An 18,816-nucleotide genomic window follows, 5' to 3' on the forward strand; every position below is an offset into this window, starting at 1 on the left:
AAAGCTCCATCGTCAGTCACTCTGAGCCCTCAGGCAATTCTGATGTGCCATCTGTCTGAGAATCAGAGGCTCAGATCCTTCAGAGACCATGGGATTAAGAAAGGTTCCTCACTTCTCCTGGCCATCACCTCAGCTTCCTTTGCGGGTGGAGAGGCTGCCTGGCACCACTCTCGCTGCTAGTGACGGGAAGGTCCGGAATGACACCAGGGAGGCTGCACCGGGAGGGAAGGAAGTCAAGTTCCGGCAGCTGTCACCTGCCCCAGAGCTATTCCAGCTTTGTTTGTGATTTCTCTAAGCCTGGAGAGCGCCTGGGGGAGGGGTTTTCCCAGAAAGAAAGGGCACCTGGGGCCCTAACCCCCCTTTAAAAAGCTCTGGTTCAGGAGCCCCAGAGACCAGTGCCTTGGTCTCCTAGAGTTGCATGGGGATACAGCCCAGGAGAGGGCAGGCATATTCCCTTGCCCTGGCCCAGGGAAATACTTTCTTTTCTCCTAGGGTACCAAAGCAAATACTGACTTTCTGGGGCAGACTGCAAATCAAGGGCAAGACAAAATTCCCTCTTAGACAAAGAGAGTGTGGTCCACCACACTCCCCAGTGGGGTCAGGGCTGGGGAGGTTGACTTGAAGGCTGAGACACACAGGTGAGGACTGGCTCAATAGGACAAGGCAGGTTTCTCAGCTCTTTCAGTGTGGGGTCTCTTCCAAGCATGCTAATCAGAGAGATGACGGGGTTCCTAGGAGCAGGAAGAACCTAGACTTGTGGGTCTTTCAATGTGGTCACACATGGTTAAATTGAAAGCACAACTTTATTGTATTTTCTTGTCAAACAACTTTACTTGAGGCAACAAGTGAAGTATAATTTAATATCACACTTGGAGGGAAAACATTTTTAAAAATCCTTAAATGAATGCCAAACATTCTTTCCAAGGCCCAGCATTGGCATTTTCAGGCTGACAGCAGAACCAGTGTTTCCATGAAACAAAATCGCAAGACCAAAGTCTGTCTTAGAAGCAGTTTCCCACTTGGTTCCATTTCTCCAGGCTCAGGGGACAATGCTTGTGGCCTTTCTCAGGGCCAGGTAGCCAGTGACAACGTCAGACGGCAGCCTCCGGATGTAGGAAAACTCTTCGATGCTGCTGAAGCGCAGTTTGCTCTGGGGGTCTGTGTAGTTGGCCTGGGTGAGAAATGAACACAGTGAAGTGCAGAGAAGTCAAGCACAAGTTTTCAATGGTTTTCCTTTTTTTCCATTTTACTGAAAGTGAAATACATCTTTATTATGTTTTACCCTGTCAGAGACAGCACCAAATTGCTCATTTTGGCAAAGCCTCATTAATCTTCCCGGACTTAAGACATACTTCAGGGTGTGGACAGGAGGAAAAGGAATAACCACATCAGACCCTGGAACCTTCTCATGGCACCTCAAGGGCTACAGGTTCCATGCCCAAAGCAGAATTCGTGATTGTTGTCCCTCCCTGCTTCAAACACCCTTCTGCTTTGAACAAATGCTTCTGGAGGTAGGGAGTGTGCCCGGTCCCTCAGCCCACATCCATGTTTGGCCCCGTTTCCCTGTGTCACATTCCACCTGTGCTCTGTGTCCTGTCCTCTCTAGGTCTTCTAACACCACTCGCCATGCCACCTCCACAGCACACTTCCAACTACAGCCAGAGCCGTTTTTACAACTTGCAACTCTGTCAAAGCTCTCAATGGCTCCTTGCTGTTCTGGAGACAAAGGTCCGAGTCCTTGGCACAGCTCACCGGCTCGGAACAGAGCCCTCAGTTCTCTTCCTTCCCAAGCCTTTCTGAGATGCTCGCCTCCGCCTGATTCCAACCAGCCTGGCTTCTTAGTCCTCCCTCCTGCCATGCCCACTGCTGGTGGATGCTGCTCATTAACCTCAGATTTAGCCTTTCCTGCACTCCCAGAGGGCAAAGCTCTCACCCTCCACTCTCACATCATCGGTAGCTCTCCTGGGATGCTTATCTCTGTTGCTTTTAAGTTGATCTGCATGACTCTTTTATTAAAGTCTAGATGATGAAGTTCCAGGAGACAGGAACCCTGTGGTTTGCTAATCACTAACCCAGTTCCTAGTGCAGTGCAGAGCACGAAGAGGCCTTTGGTCAGAGTTTGTATAAGGGTGATGAAATGAATGGATGAATGAATGGATGGATGAGTGGCACCATCACAGAAAAGAGAACTTGTTTCCCAGTGACATAAAAATTCTCTTTGGGTTTGCTTTCCCCATGTACAAAATAGACAAAAGAATTCACTTACTACATAACGCAAAGCTTCTACAGAATTTGAAACATGGAGATGAGTCATTTTGAGATAATCCTTTAAGAAAAGACTATATAAGATGCCATTAAAGTCTAGACAGATAGCATCAAATTTACTCATGTGTGGCTCGTCTGCTCCAAGCTGAGACTCCTGGTAAGCCTGTGATTCAGTAAGGGACGGCAGACTCTGTAAAGAAGTAACAAGCTGAAGGGAACTGAGTTGTACGAGTCTCAGGCTCGCTCGGAAGTCTTCTATTCTTCCCCTTGGGGAGCTCCCTAAAGGAACTGAACTTCCATGTGTCAGGGAAATCCGATTACTCCTAAAAAGCTAGGATGAGTTAAAGCTCTGAAATAACACTGTGATTCTTTGACTTGGTTTAGAGAGGGCCTTTCTGTACATATTTCCTTCAGTGGCAGTCATGTAAGGAGAAGCCTAATTAGAAAATCAGGGACAAGTCCCTTTGTGGACGCACACTTGGCTGTGAAGCTGGTACACACTGCGTGACTGGCCGAGGGGAGGCCGCTTGGAGTCCAGAGCAGGAGAGCAGCCCGGTGCATCTGGCTTTGATCATCTGTCCTCCATAGAAGAAGCATCCCCAGCCTGGCTCCATTTCTGTGGCTGCCTCACTCCCACTACCAAGCTGTGCTGAGCCAGCCCGCCCAAGTTCTGACCTCTCTGCCAGGATGGCTACTGGATAAAGAATGCAGAATATAGAGACCCTGTAGTACCACCAAAAAGGTCACGGCCAAGACTTGAACAGAGCAGCTCAGATCCAAGAGACAACATCCACGATTCTGAACAGAAGGTGGATGCCAAGTGACAACCCCAAGTTGGTCAAGTCAAGGTCTTCTCTCCCAGGGCTCACCCTCCTCTGGACTGCATCCCCCAAGCCTGAGTAAGACAAAGGCTGCCATCCCCAAGGGCAGTCAGCAAAACAGCTTTGGGTCCCTGCTGGCTGCACGGACAGGCAGTGTGAGTGCTACCTGGACTGCTGCCAAAGTTTTGGTGCACGCTGCTCACCCTGAGCCACGATTCTTTCCACAGCTTTGGGACGAGGGCTAAACACAGGTGTGACCTGCAGTACCCCAACACTGGGGAAACGCTCACTTGGCTGGCTGGGAGCAGCTGGCTCAGACAATACGTAAGGCAGGCTTTGTTTTCTAAATACATAACTTTAAATTATAAAAGTAACAGATAAATATATTCTCCTTAAACACAAAACACTACAGAAAAGACTAAAAGTCCCTTTTTACCACCATGTGCTAGGATGGCAAAACTTCATCTCACCTACTTTGTACATGTTATCTGGAGGGATGAGGCCCTGGAGAAGCACATCATGCTGGGTAAAGTAGAGAGTTAGTGGGAAAGAGGGAGATGGATTGGCAGTGGCTGCAACAGTGGGCTCAAATGCAGAACGACTGTGAGGATGAGGTTCAGGACACGGCAGCAGTTCTTTTTTTGTTCACAGCGTTGCTATGAGTCAGAGTTGACTTGACAGGACCTAACAACAACAACCATCCATCCGAAAGTCCTTTGCCTTCCCCTGAGGAAGTCACTGTTTAATGTATCCTTCACACATGTATGTAAATGTACCACGTGTGTGTTGACTTTTACATAAGTGGAACCATGCTGTTGACACTTTGTACCGCTCAGTCAACAATGCATCTTAGAAGCTGTTGCTAAGTGTACCTCTAGCGCATACAGTAGCATGAAAATACCCCTGGTGACTGACTTTTACCTTACTTCCTACCTTTTGCTGCTACAGACAGTCTCTGCTAAGCATCTCTGCATAGACTCCTTGTGCACACTTTCTCTAGGGAGCTGCCAAGAAGGCAAGTGGCTAAATCACAGGCTTGTACATTTTTGGCCTCAATTTGTTGTTGTTGTTGTTAAGTGCCGTCCAGTCAGTTCCGACACACAGTGACCCTATATAGGGTTTCTGAGGAGCAGCTGGTGGGTTTGAACTGCCGACCTTCTGGTTTGCAGTCATATCTAACCAAACATCTTAATTACTTCCCCACTTGATGTGTAACAACAAAAACAAAAGAATCCCTTGCTCTCTTTAGTTTGTTTTTCCCTAATTGCTAGTCAGATGGGCTATCTATTGATTGGTTCTCTACATTTCCTTTCCTGTAAGTGCCTATTCAGGTCATTTTTCTTAATTTTCATACATAGTGGGATAAGCTATCTTAGGTTATATATGGCACAATAGGTCCTTTACCAAAGGCACACAGGGCCTGGAGCAATACTCTCAATGATTCTCCCACGTAAAACCAATTATACTAGCAGATGAGCTGCCTAGCAATGGTGAGGAAAAAGCTGAGGTTCTAAGGGACCACTGACTGAGTCTGGTTACAAACCATGGCTCCACAACTTTAGCACAGAATAAATAGGGAAAGATTTCTGCTTTGGGCTGTAATGGATTAACTGGTACCAGATTAGCTCTTCTGCCATGACCAACTATCAAAATGGGTCAAACAGGCAGCCATGGCATCTTATTTTGATGAGCACAACTGTTTGAGTGGGAGCCCGAACCACCATGCTTCTGGAACTCACTAGCTCACTCTTCAGTAGGATGGGCTTTGAATACGTGGGGTTGGTAGTAGATTGGGATCATCACCTGCCTCACCTGCTGCCAGAACTGTGGTGGAGAGCTTCCCCAGGACACACATCAGGGGATCTTAGGCTGACCTCAAGGGCCGTGTGTCTTCTGGAATTGGAGGAGAAGGAGACTGCCATTGAGATGCCTTGCCATCACCTCTTTCATTCTACCCTGGCTAAGCAAGAAAAATCCCTGCCCCTATCCTGCCATGAATTGCCCACTGATGAGGACATGTACAAAGAGCCCAGGCGAGACAAGGATCACAAGTAGCAGCAGCACTGACCTGCACCTCCACGGAGCCATGCACACACGAGGCAGTTGTAGCTGAGCACCAGCCCTCCACAACATCTTCCTCTTGAACCCTGAATCGCCATTAAAAGTTTCCTTACCCCCACTTTGGTTGCACTGCTAACAGGCCTGGGTGAGGGACTCTACACCAGATGGTCGTAGTGCTCTGGGGGAAGGTAGTACCAAACTACAGAAGGCTCCAGGCTTCGTTTCCCTCCTAACAAAGTCTACTGGCCCAGCTGGACTCAGGGCCGCAAACAACCTGGCTACTGGATCAGCCAAGATGTGAGCCTGTGTGCTCAAGGTTGGAAGGGAAAATGATGCATCAGGAACTAGCACCAGTAGCTCCGAAAAGCTGGTAAAGAAAAATTAGTTCATATTCCATACTACCCCCTGAAGTTTTCAGTTAACCCTGGAATCCCAGGGACTTTGTGTAGCTTTACACCTTTTAAGGAGTTGTGGTGTGGCACTGTGGGCTAATGCATCAGACTGCAAAGTCATCTGAACTGCAAGGTTGGTGGTTCAAGCTCACTAGCTGCTCCTTAGAAACCCTATACATGGTTGCTATGGGTAGGAATTGACTCAATGGCACTTCACAACAACAACAACACACCTTTTAGAGTTGTACCTCCCATCCAACAAATCAAAGTTCAAATCAAGAGTCTCAGATGGGAAGGAAACGTGAATGAGATTAAGAGACCAGAACAGTTCTTGAGGGGAATTTGGTGGGTCCCCGGCATCCTTGGCACCTGGCTGCCTTGCTCTCAGAACAGGAGGTACTCAGGAATCTCCCTGGGTAGGAGCTTCCTCCTGCCCGCTGTAGTCTAGTGAAGGCTGTCCTGACTCTCCAAACAGACTACAAACATGCAGATTAGAATTCTTTTAATCAATATATTTTTAAAAAGTACTAAAATAACATTTTAAAATGCAAATAAATAAAATGGGTCAAAGAAATGTTATGAGACAACTATTTTCAAGCAGTAGAAAATGGGCAGCATGAGTCTACAACTGAGAAGAAAGAAATGCAGGTGAATCCCATGATCTTCCCCACTCTTTGCCTGTGACAGTTTCCTGGCCATAGTTTAGGGGACTGGGGGCTGGGCTCAAGCAGAGCACAACGGCCCCAGTAAGCTGAAGAGGTAGAGGTCCGAGTTAGGGGTCACTGAAGTGACTATAATTTATGCAGCAGAGCACCAGAAGGGAGGGAAACACACAGGAATAGAGCTGGAAAGTCTGTTTGGGATTCCCCATCATGCCCATGGGCTATGGATGTCTTATTGTACTGGAGGTTCTTACTGGACAGTGGCTACTGTGGGCTTCTGAGAATGGAGACTCTGGAGGTCTAGCAGTGTTGGGACACAATGAAGTTCAAACCCATCAGAGTGGAAAGATCTCCGTAATATGTTGGGCATCCAGTGGACACAGGAGAACGACCAGAGCTTAGGAGTACAGACACTGCTCTAAAATAAGGTGGATTCTTTACAAACCAGAACAGCCTAACACCACACCTCAAAAAGAATGGCAGAGAATAGAGTTTGGATGTTACATCCAACCAAGTTAGAGGGGTTTGGGAAACATCTCGGGCTTCTTCATAGACTTCTCCTATCAAAATGTAAAACCAAGCTTACACTTACTTATTAAGCCACTGAGCTACTAGTCAGAAAAAAACAACAACTAAAAAAATTATTCTTCAGAGAAATATAACAGACTCTAAAGTTTGTATATACTTATTTAATCCGTATGCTAAGCAAATAACCTGAGGACCTGGATTCTATGAAGAAGAATGTGGCATCAGGAGTGGAGAAAGACTCATTACCAACCTGAGATATGGAAATAATACAACTTTGCTTGCTGGAAGTGAAAAGGTCTGGAAGCACTTACTGATAAGGATCAAAGAATACAGCCTTTAGTATGATTACAACTCAATGTAAAGAAAACAAAAATCCTCACAACTGGTCCAAAATATAACATGATAAACAGAGAAATGATTGAAGTTGTTAAAGATTTCACATTATTTAGATCCACAGCCAACATTCCTGGAGGCAGCAGTCTAGAGTGGATTGTACTGGACAAATCCGCTGAATGAGAATTTTTTAAAGTGTTAAAGAGCAAAGAGGTCACTTTGAGGATTAAGATGCACCTGACCCATGTCACAGTATTTTCAGTTCCTCATACACATGTTAAAGCTGAACAATGAATAAGGAAGATGGGAGAAGAATTGATATCTTTAAATTATGGTGTTGGTGAAGACTATTGGAAAGTACCATGGACTGGCCTAGTGGTACTGTAGAATAAGATTTGGACTGTTAACTACAAGGTCACCAGTTTAAAGCTACCAGCCACTTTGCAAAAGGAAAATCATGCAGTCTTCCGAAAAGATTTACAAGCTTGGAAACCCTGTATGGAGGGGGTCACTATGGGTCAAAATTGACTCAGTGCCAGTGAGTTTGGTTTGTGGTTTGGGCCAGAAAAACAAACAAATGTGTTTTTGAAGAAATATGGTTGGATTGTTCCTTAGACGTGAAGATGGAGAGAGTTCACGTCTCATACTTTGGACATGTTATCTGGAGGGACCAGTACCTGGAGAAGGACTTCATGCCTGGAAAACTAGACAGTGAGAGAAAATGCGGCAACATGGAGACACCGGAGATCTAGCAATGAGACGGACTGACACCGTGGCTACAACAATGGAATCAAATAGACAACTGAGGACCGAGCAGAGCTTCACTATGCTGCACACCCAGCTAGGAGCTCGAACCAACTGAACAGCACCCAACAACAACCAATGTATCGTCCACATCTACGACATATGGGAGGGAGCTTCAAAGTCTGCGGAAAAATTCCATTATATTCTAATTCCTTTTTTCCATTGAACATTTATTTCCCTCAGAGTGGCTGGTAGATTCAAACTGATAACCTTTCAGTTAGTAGCCCAAAGCATAGCCACTACAAAACGAAAGGCTTCAGAAAGTATATATATATATGTGTGTGTGTGTGTGTGTGTATGTACTTAAATTGTCGTGTTGGTGAAGAACATTGGTATGCATATACATATATAGTCAAAGAAACACAAAAATGTGGCACTCAGTTAAGAAAAAAGCAGTAAAACACCAAGATGAATCAGATGTCAGAGACAGTAGGTACATGTTGTAAAGTACATGTCATAAATGTGTTCAAGGACTTGGTGGTAGTGGTGAGGTGTGCAGCTGAGTTGGCTCCGACTCACAGTGACCCTGCATAGGGTGTCCGAGGCTGTACATCTTACACAGGAGCAGAATGTCTCATCTTTCTCCCACAGAGCGTCGGGTAGATTCAAACTTCTGACCTTTCGGTTAGCAGCCCAATGTGTAACTATTATGTAACCAGGGCTCCTCATTCAATATAGACTTAATCCAAAGAGATAAAAGAGATTTAAAATAACAATAACAACAGAACTAAGCACCCAAGAGTTGTGGGACAATATCATATGGTTCAATATGCACATAATTAGAATCCCAAAAGAAAAGAGACAGAGCAGGCAAAATAAATATTTGATGAGATAACGGCCACAAATTAACTACAGATATGAAACCATAGGTCTAAGAAGCTCATAGAACATTAAGCGGGATCAATATCACAAAAATAATACCTATTGTTACTGTTAAGTGCTGTTAAACCTGTTGTAACTCATAGCAACCCTATATATACATTATTCAAACTGCTAAATACAAAAGACACAAAGAAAATGTTGAAGGCAGTCAAGGGAAAGAAAAAGACAAGAACAAAGATCAGAATTAAACCAGACTTCTCTTAAGAAATCATGCATTGTAAAAGTGATGAAAGAAAAAAGTTATAAATCCAGATTTCTATTTCCCTTTGAAAATATTCAAAAATAAAGGAGAAATAAAGGCTTTCTTAACTAGGTAAACAAATGAAGGAATTCATTGCCAGTAGACCTACTCTGGAGTTTTGGTGTGGCACAGTAGGATAAGCACTGGACTGCTAACCACAAGACTGGCAGTTCAAACTCACCAGCCATTCCTTAGAAACTATTAAAGGACACTATAGTCAGAATTGACTTAAGGGCACTTGACAACAATAACACCCTTCTTGTAGACCTACTCTACAAGAAACTACAAAGGAAGTTTTGCTGGTGGAGGGTATATGACATCAGATTGTAACCTGGCAATACACAAAGAAATGGAATGGAGGAAAAAATCCCATTGAATGTAAAAGAAACTCCCCTCCCCCCATTTTTATTTTTCTAAAAGATAACTGCCTATCTAAAGTAAAAATAAAAGCAATATGTGTATGTTTTTGTCAGGGGCTGTTGAGTCAGTTATGATTTCTGAGGCTGGAAATCTTTACAAGAGCAGAAAGCCGCGTCTTTCTCCCTTGGAGTGGCTGGTGGGCTAGAACTGCTGACTTTATGGTTGCAATCCAGTGCTTATCCTCCAGCACCACAGAAGGGTTTTCGAGGCTGTAAATCTGTACAGAACAGACAGCCTTATCTTTCTCCTGTGGTGCAGCTGGTGGGTTTGAAGCCTGGTGATTAGCAGCGTAATTCGCATCCCCCCCCCCTGCACCACCAGGACTCCTATGTAAACATTAGAAGAACCATTAAACGGTTCAGAGAGAGGTCTAAGTAATAAGGCAATGTTGTTGTTGTTGCTATTTGCTGTTGAGTTGGTTCTGACTCACAGACCATGAATAGGGTTTACGGGAATGATTCGTGTGGGCCTTGCGGTTCTCAGTTCAGTGTTTATCCTACAGCGCCATACCAAAGCCCTAATAAGTCAATTATTGTTGTTAATTGCTGTTAAGTTGGTCCTGACTCATAGCAATTCTGAAAAGTTTTTGAGGCGCAGGTAGTGTATTTGAACTGCTACTGGTTGGCAGTCCAGTGCTTATCCAACAACGCCACACCAGGAGCCCATCTAGTCAATTGAGAAGATAAATTAAAAAGTAAAAATGCTCAATCAATCCCAATTGTAGCATGAGAAAAATGTCAGACAAATTCCAGTCGTGAGGCATCCTACAAAATACCTAACCAAAATCAATACTCCTCAAAACTTTCAAGGGCATCAACACAAAGAAAGTTTGAGAAACTGCGACAGCCAACAGGAAGCAAAGGAGCCATGAAAAATGAATATAATGTGACAACTTGGATGGGATCCTGGAACAGAAAAGGAACAGTAAATAAAACTTACGAAAATCTGAATAGACTACATACTTTGATTAGTAACAGCGTGTCAGTATTAGTTCATTAACTATACCAAATACAACATATGTTAGTAATCAGGGGATATGAGTGCAGGGTATATGGGAATTCTCTATACTACTCTGAATTTTTCTGTAAATTCAAAGAAGACAGAAAAAGACGAAAAAAACAAATGGAACAACTAAAAATAACAAGTAAAATGACAGATTTAAATCCAACCACATCAATATTCACTTTAAATGTAAATGACCTAAAGATACCAGTTCAGACAGGTTTCTGGAATGAGTAAAAACCAAGAGACAACCACGTGGGAGTAAACACACAAATATATAAGGGATTGACAGAGGATGTTTGTACATGGGTATTTATCTGCTGAAAACACACCTATGAATGTGGTGGAGTATATAGGGGGCAAAATGATGGAAACTTTGTATCAAACATCTTGAGGCAACAAGATGCTGGGGCTGGAAGCTCAGAGCCATAGTCTCAGGGGACAGCATAGTCAACTGGTATAACGCAGTCCACAAAGACATTGTTCTACACCCTACTGTGGTGAGTAGGAACTAGGGTCTAAAAGACTCTTAGTGGTCATCTAAGGTGCAGGTACTTGTCTCTCCAAGTTTGGAAAGAAAGAGGAGTGAAGAAAACTCAAGATACTTAGAAATAATGAGTCCAACAGACTAATGGAACACTTGAACATCAGTCTCCACGACTCTGAGACCAGCAGAAGTAGATGGTGCCCTGCTACCACTACCAGCTGTTCTGGAGAAAATGTGGAACAAACTCAAAATTATAACAAGATCAGGCTTGCTGGTCAAAGAACCTGAGACTATGGCCCTCGACCATCCTTCAGGTCTGGAAAGGAACTCACCTTCTTGCCAAATTTTCAGCCAAGCAGTATAAAGGTATCTAGGGGGATAGAAACACTAGTAAGGTGTGCTCACCATGGAATGGTCAACCATTCAAAATCAAAAGGGCAACATTTACCTAAGGACAATATTCAGAAGGGTTGGGTAGGAGGATGGAATGGAAACAGAAACCACAGAGAGGAAGTGGATTAACTGCTGTTGCCTGGTGGGGATTGTAATCACTGATATAAAACAAAGTATACGACTGTTGAATGTAAAACGGATGATCTGCTCTGTAAACCTTCATTCAATTCACAATAAAAAATTTCAAACTAACTAAATAAAATGCAACAAATTTTTCAGCAATGAAAAAAGAAGAGTTATAGCTCTGGTAGCGTAGTGGTTACGAATTAGACTGTGAACCTCATGGTCAGCAGTTTGAAACTACCAGCTGTTCCACAGGAGAAAGACGAGGCTTTCTGATCCCGTAAAGAATTTACAGCCTAGGAAACCCTGTACAGGGTCACTATGAGTCAGAACAGACTCCACGGCACATAACAACAACAACAACAACAACAACCATATACTTAACAAGAGAAAGAGGAGCAGTCCTCCCTCCATGATGCCCACACCAAACCGCAGGCTGCATCTATGAAGTAAATGCAAGTAAAACTGGGCACAAACCTACTCAAAGTGTATGGGTTTCAGGAAGGATCAGCAGTGGCTGGTATTCTGCACTTTCTAAATAGATACATCTTCTTTCAAGTTAATATTAGAAGTCATGTTGTTTTTATGAGCCGTGGATTCGGTTCTGACTCATAGTGACCCTGTACAGGGTTTCTGAGGCTGTATAACTTTATGGGAGCAGAAAGCATCATCTTTCTCCTTTAGAACAGCTGGTAGTTTCGAACCGCTGACCCTGAGGTTTGCAGCCTGATTCGTAACCACTATGCTACCAGAGCTCCCTATTAGAAATTATAGAGATGGATATATACTCACAAGAAGACCTGAAACATCAGAATACTTCTTGGCTGGTTTAAAGGATGGCGGTGCATCAATACTGAAGTCTGGAGGGGAAAAAAAAAACAAAACAAAAGATAACTAAACTGGATTAAGACATTTGAATACTTTATCCTTTTTTCTAATACTGCTTAATAACACTTCTGAAATTTTTATTTTGTGATTAAGTATGTAAAGAATGGGAGTGGTGTGGTGCTGTGGAATAAGCACTGGACTGCTAACCAGTCCTGGTATGGCGCGCTGTGGGTTAATGTACTGCATAATGGACTGCAAGGTTGGTTTGAACCACAAGGTCAGCAGTTCAAGCTCACCAGTCACTCCCTGGAATCCCTATATAGGGTTGCAATGAGTCAGTACCAACTCAATGGTACTTAACAAAAACAACAACACAGACTAATGCAGTATGTAACAGACCAGGTGTGGGCTCTAGATTGAGCCCTGCCTAGTCATTATGGACCCAGCTCCAGCAGAACCACTGGGAAGCCCATCTGCCCACAAACGCCTGGCACTGTCTCAGGGTCCATGGAGTGATGATGATGAGATGCTGAACAGCCTACTAATTAGACCTGAACATCGGGACACTTGCATGTCTACGCAGACAGCTGGCTTGCTTCCTTGCCATTGGCCGGAGTCGCCCCCATGGAAGAAGTGCAGTGGGACAGATGGCGGGAACTGTAAACCTATCCATTTCATTAATGTTGAACAGAACACACCACAGTGTTTTACACAGATGTAGACATACTGTACCATAAAGTCTTTACCCTAATAGACCCTAGCTCATTGAGGACAGCAATGTTGACCTGTATGCTGTCAGACAGAAACCCTCGTACATCTGGCATTTATACTTGGGCTTCCCTGTTTTTGGAAACAAATTTTACAAGTAGACTTTTGAATCAAAAGTTTGTCTAATAGACACACTAATATTATCATATCAGAACCAATTTCTCCAGTCTAAAATGTTAACAGCAACCCTAAAAACCACACACCTGTGACAACACAAGCAAACAGATTCCACCCAGACAGTTATAAGGAAATACATACACGCTATCCCAAGATTGATGCCACTGGAAATTCTCTAGTTTAAAATTGTTTCCCTCTCCTAATATAAACACAAGGAAATAATGCAAGCTTGTTATAAGAAGTCTCCCAGTGTGAACATTATAAACACACGGAACGCTCTAGATAGCTCACAGTTAGGATCGTTCAGTTGCCACGGCAATGCCCTTTCAGAAGCGAGAATTTGTTTCAGGTTCCTCCAGGTTCTGTTCTTCTTGCCAGCTACTGCACCACCGTGGCCAGAATGCTTGGATTAAAAACAGGGGTTAGAAGAAATCAAAATCAATAGAGACTGCCATTTGAGAATCTGACATTTATGCTTCATCACAACTCCTAATTCTGTCAGCAATCATTTACATCCATAAGACTTCTTTTTTTTTAAGTATTACATTGTACATGTTAATCTTAGTTACAGAAGAGATTGCTTGTCAAATTTCATGAATTGGTGGAAAAGTAGAAATAAAAGGCTACTTTTCTATATGCTGTGTTGTTGCTGAATGCCATCGAACTGGTTCTATATAAGCACACAGAAAACTCTTGGATCCAGCCTTGTGGAGTTTCCCACATTTTTAAGCAAACTTACTATGAAGTTGGATTTAAAATCATGATGACATTTCTAAACTCCCCTCTATGGGCAAGTCTCTGTTTTGTAAATGCCTGGCAATCCTAGAGAGCCCATGTAATCCTCCATCATGGCATGGCAGACCTTCCAGAAATCTTATTTTTTGGGTCCCATAGTTGAAAAATTAAATGCAAATGAACAGCAAAATATGCCGCAGGCTAGTATTTTCTAAACTAATTAATGAAAAAAAATTTTACTGGTGTAATCTGCATTGCTGTAATTTATCATATCTCTCAAGAATGAAAGGAAGAGAACCCAGAACAGTACAGCTTAGATTTACTTACAGAAATGAAGGAAGAGCACTGTTTTTCAGTTAATTATGTCAAGTCTGATCTAACACTTACGTAAGGCCAATGAAAAGAGAAGGAACAATCCCCAGGAGAAGGACCTGCTCTGCAAACAGTTCCCTGTAACAAGTTCCACAGAAGTGCTCGCGTCCTTGAGAAGTGACATATCAGAAGGTCAAGAGGAAAGGCCCTTGTCCCCCTGTCCCCTCCTCTCCCCTACCGGCCTATGGGGGAGAAGGTGATGATTCAAGTTGGGAAAGAAAGGGGCACCAATGTCACTTCAGCTGTGGGTTAAGCAAGGCCAGAGGCTGAGGTGTGTGGGTTTGGGTTTTTGAAACTAAAATACCCAAGTTACTTACCACAAAGTTGGGATCCTTAAACAGCAAAGGCTTGGCAGCTCTTTCCACAGGTCCTGTGCTAAAATCAGAGGGCACCATTTTATTCTCACTCATGGCTTCTAGGCTGATGCCCTGAAAACATAAAGAAGGGCTAGAGGTCAGTTTCTTTTAGCCAAGTTCCCTACATACCAAAGCTCATACAAGGGAAGAGAGTGCTCCCAGAGCACCAGCAGCTGCTGTGTGGCAGAGGAGGGCACGTCAGCTGGGAGCAGCAGCCCTCTGGGCAGAAGCCACAGGTGACTGTCAGATTTACGGCCACCATGTTTCTTGGTTCCCATGTTTCCTGGCAAGCATGGGGTGGCTATCTTACCCAGGCTCGCTCATTTAATTATGACAGCCACTACAAAGTGGCTGCTATTATCACCCGTTTTACAGAAAAGGAAACTGAGGCTCAGGTGGCAAGTTCAAGGCCATACAGTAGTCAACCTCTGGATTTAAAATCAGGCTGGCCAATTTGGAATCTCCACCATCTCTATGTCACAATAGAGTCCCTATTATTACCAATGTCGAAGGAGCAATGGTGCACAGTGGGTTAAAGTATTGGGCTGCTAGCCAAAGGTCAGTGGTTTGAAGCCACCAGCTGTTCCATGGAAGAAAGATGAGGCCGTCTCCTGTAAGGACTCACAGCCTTGGAAGCCCTCTAGGACAGTTCCATGGGAGAAAGATGAGGCCATCTCCTTCTGTAAGCATTCACAGCCTTGGAAGCCCTCTAGGACAGTTCCATGGGAGAAAGATGAGGCCGTCTCCTTCTGTAAGGATTCACAGCCTTAGATGCCCTCTAGGACAGTTCCACTCAGCCCCATAGGGCTGCTCCGAGTTGGAATCAACTCGATGGCAGTGGCTCCAATTGATACCAGACTGTATCCTGAAATTTGTTGAGTGCCATCGAGTTGGTTCCAACCCACAGCAACCCTGAATATGGTTTCCGAGGAGTGACTGGTGAGCTTGAACCACCGTTCAAACAGACTTTGCAGTCAAGTGTCACGCCAGGACTCTGTATCCTGACATACGAAGGCAAAACAAAGCCCAGCTCTTTCAGAGGTCTAGCCAGCCAGAGGGCCCAGGCTGGAGCCGGTACACTTCCAGCACAGCAGGACATGGGCATCCTGAGGAAGGAAAGTATAGATGAGGCTGGAGGGTCAGAGAGAGCAAAGGAAAGGAGGTAACGCCTAGTACTAAGGACTGCCTACCCCACACAGTACTAAAAAAGCTGATGGAAATTCCAGCGTAGAGAAAGCCAGCCTGTTATCAAATACATACATACCTGTCACTGAGACTGGGGCCGCAGGCAAGATCTGCACAACTCCAGACCAGTAAAACCAGTTACTGCTGAACAGACTCCAACTCATGGTACCCCATGAGCCTCAGAGCAGAACCATGTCTACAGGGCTTTCGGTTTTTTTGGAAAAAAATCAGGCCTTTCTTATGAGGTACCTCAGGGTGGATTTGAATTGTCAATCTTGTGGTAAGCAGCTAAGAATGTTAACCATTTGCACAACCCGGGGACTCCCCAAAATGTAGAGCCCCAGAAACATGACTTTGCCTGCCCAAACAGCAGCAGCTTGAATGAAATACCAGAGACATAGCTTCTGTCATCACAGCAACACGCAGACCACCAGAGTACGACAAATTGACAGATGTGTGGAGACTTATATTGTAAAATACATAATTCATATAGTACTTATAGAACAGAGCCAGGCACTATTCTAAATTCTAAGTATTATTTACTACTCAAAACAGCCAGCCATATTAAATCACACTTCGACACATGATAGAAGCTATGCCAGCGGCATTTCAAATAGTTCGATGATGGGCAGGTTTCAGCAGAGCTTCCAGACTACAATAGACTAAGAAGGAGAGGCAAACCACTTCTGAGAGGTCACCCACTGAAAACCTTAAAAATAGCAGTGGAGCATGTCTAACACAGAGCCAGAAGACGAGCTTCTCAGGTTAGAAGGCACTCAAAATACAAGCGGGAAGAACTGTCTCCTCAAAGTAGAAGTGACTTAATGACATGGATGGATTAAAGCTTTTGGGACCTGCATTTGCTGATGTGGCACATGTCAAATTGAAAACAAAGAGCTGCAAACATTCATTAATAATTAGAATGTGCAATGTACAAAATATGAATCTAGGAAAATTAGACATTGTCAAAAATAAAATGGAAAACATAAAGATCAATGTCCTAGGCATTATTGTTTTTGTTGTTAGGTGCCATTGAGTCAGTACCAACCCATAGCAACCCTATGCACAACAGAACAAAACACTGCCTGGTTCTGGGCCAACCTCACAATCGTTGCTATGCCTGATCCCATCGGTGCCACCATTGTGCCAGTTCAGCTCACTGGGGCGCTTCCTCTTTTTCACTGACCGTCTGCTTTACCAAACATGATATTCTTCTCCAGTGACTGGTTCCTCCTGAAAATACATCAGAAGTATGAGAGACAAAGTTTGGCCTGGCTTCCAAGGAGTACTTTGGCTGTACTTCATCCAACACAGATCTATTTGTTCTTTTGGCAGTCCATGGTACTTTTAATATTCTCCTCCAACACCATAACTCAAATGCATCAATTCTTCTATGGTCTTCCTTATTCACTGTCCAACTTCTGCATACATATGCGGTTATTGAAAAAACCATGGCTTGAATCAGGAGCACCTTAGTCCTGAAACTGACTGTTTTGCTCTTCAATGCTTTAAAAAGATCTTGTGCAACAGATTTGCCTAATGCTGTATATCGTTTGATTTCTTGACTGCTGCTTCCATGAATGTTGATGGCTGATCCAAGCAAAATGAAGTCTTGACAACTTCAATCTTTTCTCTATTGATATGAATGCTGTTTATTGGTCTAGTGAGGAAGATTTCTGTTTTCTTTACATTGAGATGCAATCCATACCAAAGGTTGTGCTCTTTGATCTTCATTAGTAAATTTTTTTGTTACCCCACTCCCCTTTAGTAAGGATTTTAAGTTCTCTTCACTTTCAGCAAGAAAGGTTGTATCATCTGCATATCGCAGACTGTGTAATGAGTCTTCCTTCAATCCTGATGTCATGTTTTTCTTCATATAACCTAGCTTCTTGAATTATTTGCTAAGCATACAGATTGAATAAGTATGGTGAAAGAATACAATGCTGGCACACACCTTTCCTAATTTTAAACCATTTGGTGTCCTGTTGTTATGTTTGAACAACTGCCTCTTGATCCTTGTACAGATTCCTCATGAGTACAATTAAGTGCTCTGGAATACTCATACTTTGCAATGTTGTCCATAGCTTATCATGATCTACACAACAGAAAGCCTTTGCATAGTCAATAAAGCACAGGTAAACATTTTTCTGGTATTCGGTTTTCAGCTGAGATCCTTTTGATGTCAGCAATAATATCCCTCATTCCACGTCCTCTTCTGAAACTGGCTTGAACCTCTGGAAGTTCTCTGTCAATGTATGTTTGCAGCCATTTTTGTATTACCTTTAGTAAAACTTTACTCACATGGGATATCAAAGAGATTGTCCAATGATTTCTGTATGCTGTTGAGTCACCTCTTTTTGGAATGGGTACAAATATGGTTCCCTTCCAATCAGTTGGTCAGGTAGTTGTCTTCCAAATTTCTTGGCATAGATGAATGAGTTCCTCATCAGTTTGTTGAAAGATTTCAATTTGTATTCCATCAATTCCCGGTCCTGTGCTCTTTGCCAATGTCGTCAATGCACCTTGGACTTCTTCCCTCAGGACAACTGGCTCTTGATCCTATGCTATCTCTTGAAATGGTTGAACATCAACAATTCCTTCTTGGTACAGTAACTCCCTGTATTCCTTCCATCTTCTTTTCATACTTTCTGCATCATTCAATAATTTGCCTAGAGAATCCTTCAATATCGCAAGTTGAGGCTTGAATTTCTTCTTCAGTTCCCTCAGCTTGAGAAATGCTGAGGGTGTTCTTCCCTTTTGGTTTTCTGACTCCAGGTCTTTGACTATTTCATTATAATATTTGATACTGTCTTCTCAAGATAACCTTTGAAATTTTCTGTTAAGCTCTTGTACATCCTCACTTCTTCCATTTACTTTAGCATCTCTACACTGGAGAGCAAGTTCCATAGTACCATCTGATATCCATTTTGGTCTTTTACTTCTTTCTTGTCTTCTGAATGACCTTTTATTTTCTCCCTGCATGATGTTCTTGATGTCATATCACAATTCTTCTGGTCTTCAGTCTTAGTGTCTAATGCATC

At 43.4% G+C, this 18,816-nt stretch overlaps 1 protein-coding gene across 1 annotated transcript in view; it reads right to left on the reverse strand.

The window, feature by feature from the left end:
• Window positions 1–782: 782 nt before the first annotated feature.
• INO80C (INO80 complex subunit C) overlaps window positions 783–18,816 on the reverse strand; it is a 24,778-nt gene continuing 6,744 nt past the window's right edge. Inside the window, exons 2-5 of the mRNA XM_006835071.1 lie at window positions 14,552–14,662; window positions 13,419–13,530; window positions 12,207–12,274; window positions 783–1,171 (exon numbers count right to left, since the gene is read on the reverse strand). Of these exons, the coding sequence (XP_006835134.1) occupies window positions 1,040–1,171; window positions 12,207–12,274; window positions 13,419–13,530; window positions 14,552–14,662 (423 nt within the window). The 3' untranslated portion in view covers window positions 783–1,039. The remainder of the gene's footprint in view (window positions 1,172–12,206; window positions 12,275–13,418; window positions 13,531–14,551; window positions 14,663–18,816) is intronic.

The sequence above is a fragment of the Chrysochloris asiatica genome, unplaced genomic scaffold, assembly GCF_000296735.1.
Source record: "Chrysochloris asiatica unplaced genomic scaffold, ChrAsi1.0 scaffold00015, whole genome shotgun sequence".
NCBI classification, from domain to species: Eukaryota; Metazoa; Chordata; class Mammalia; order Afrosoricida; family Chrysochloridae; genus Chrysochloris; species Chrysochloris asiatica.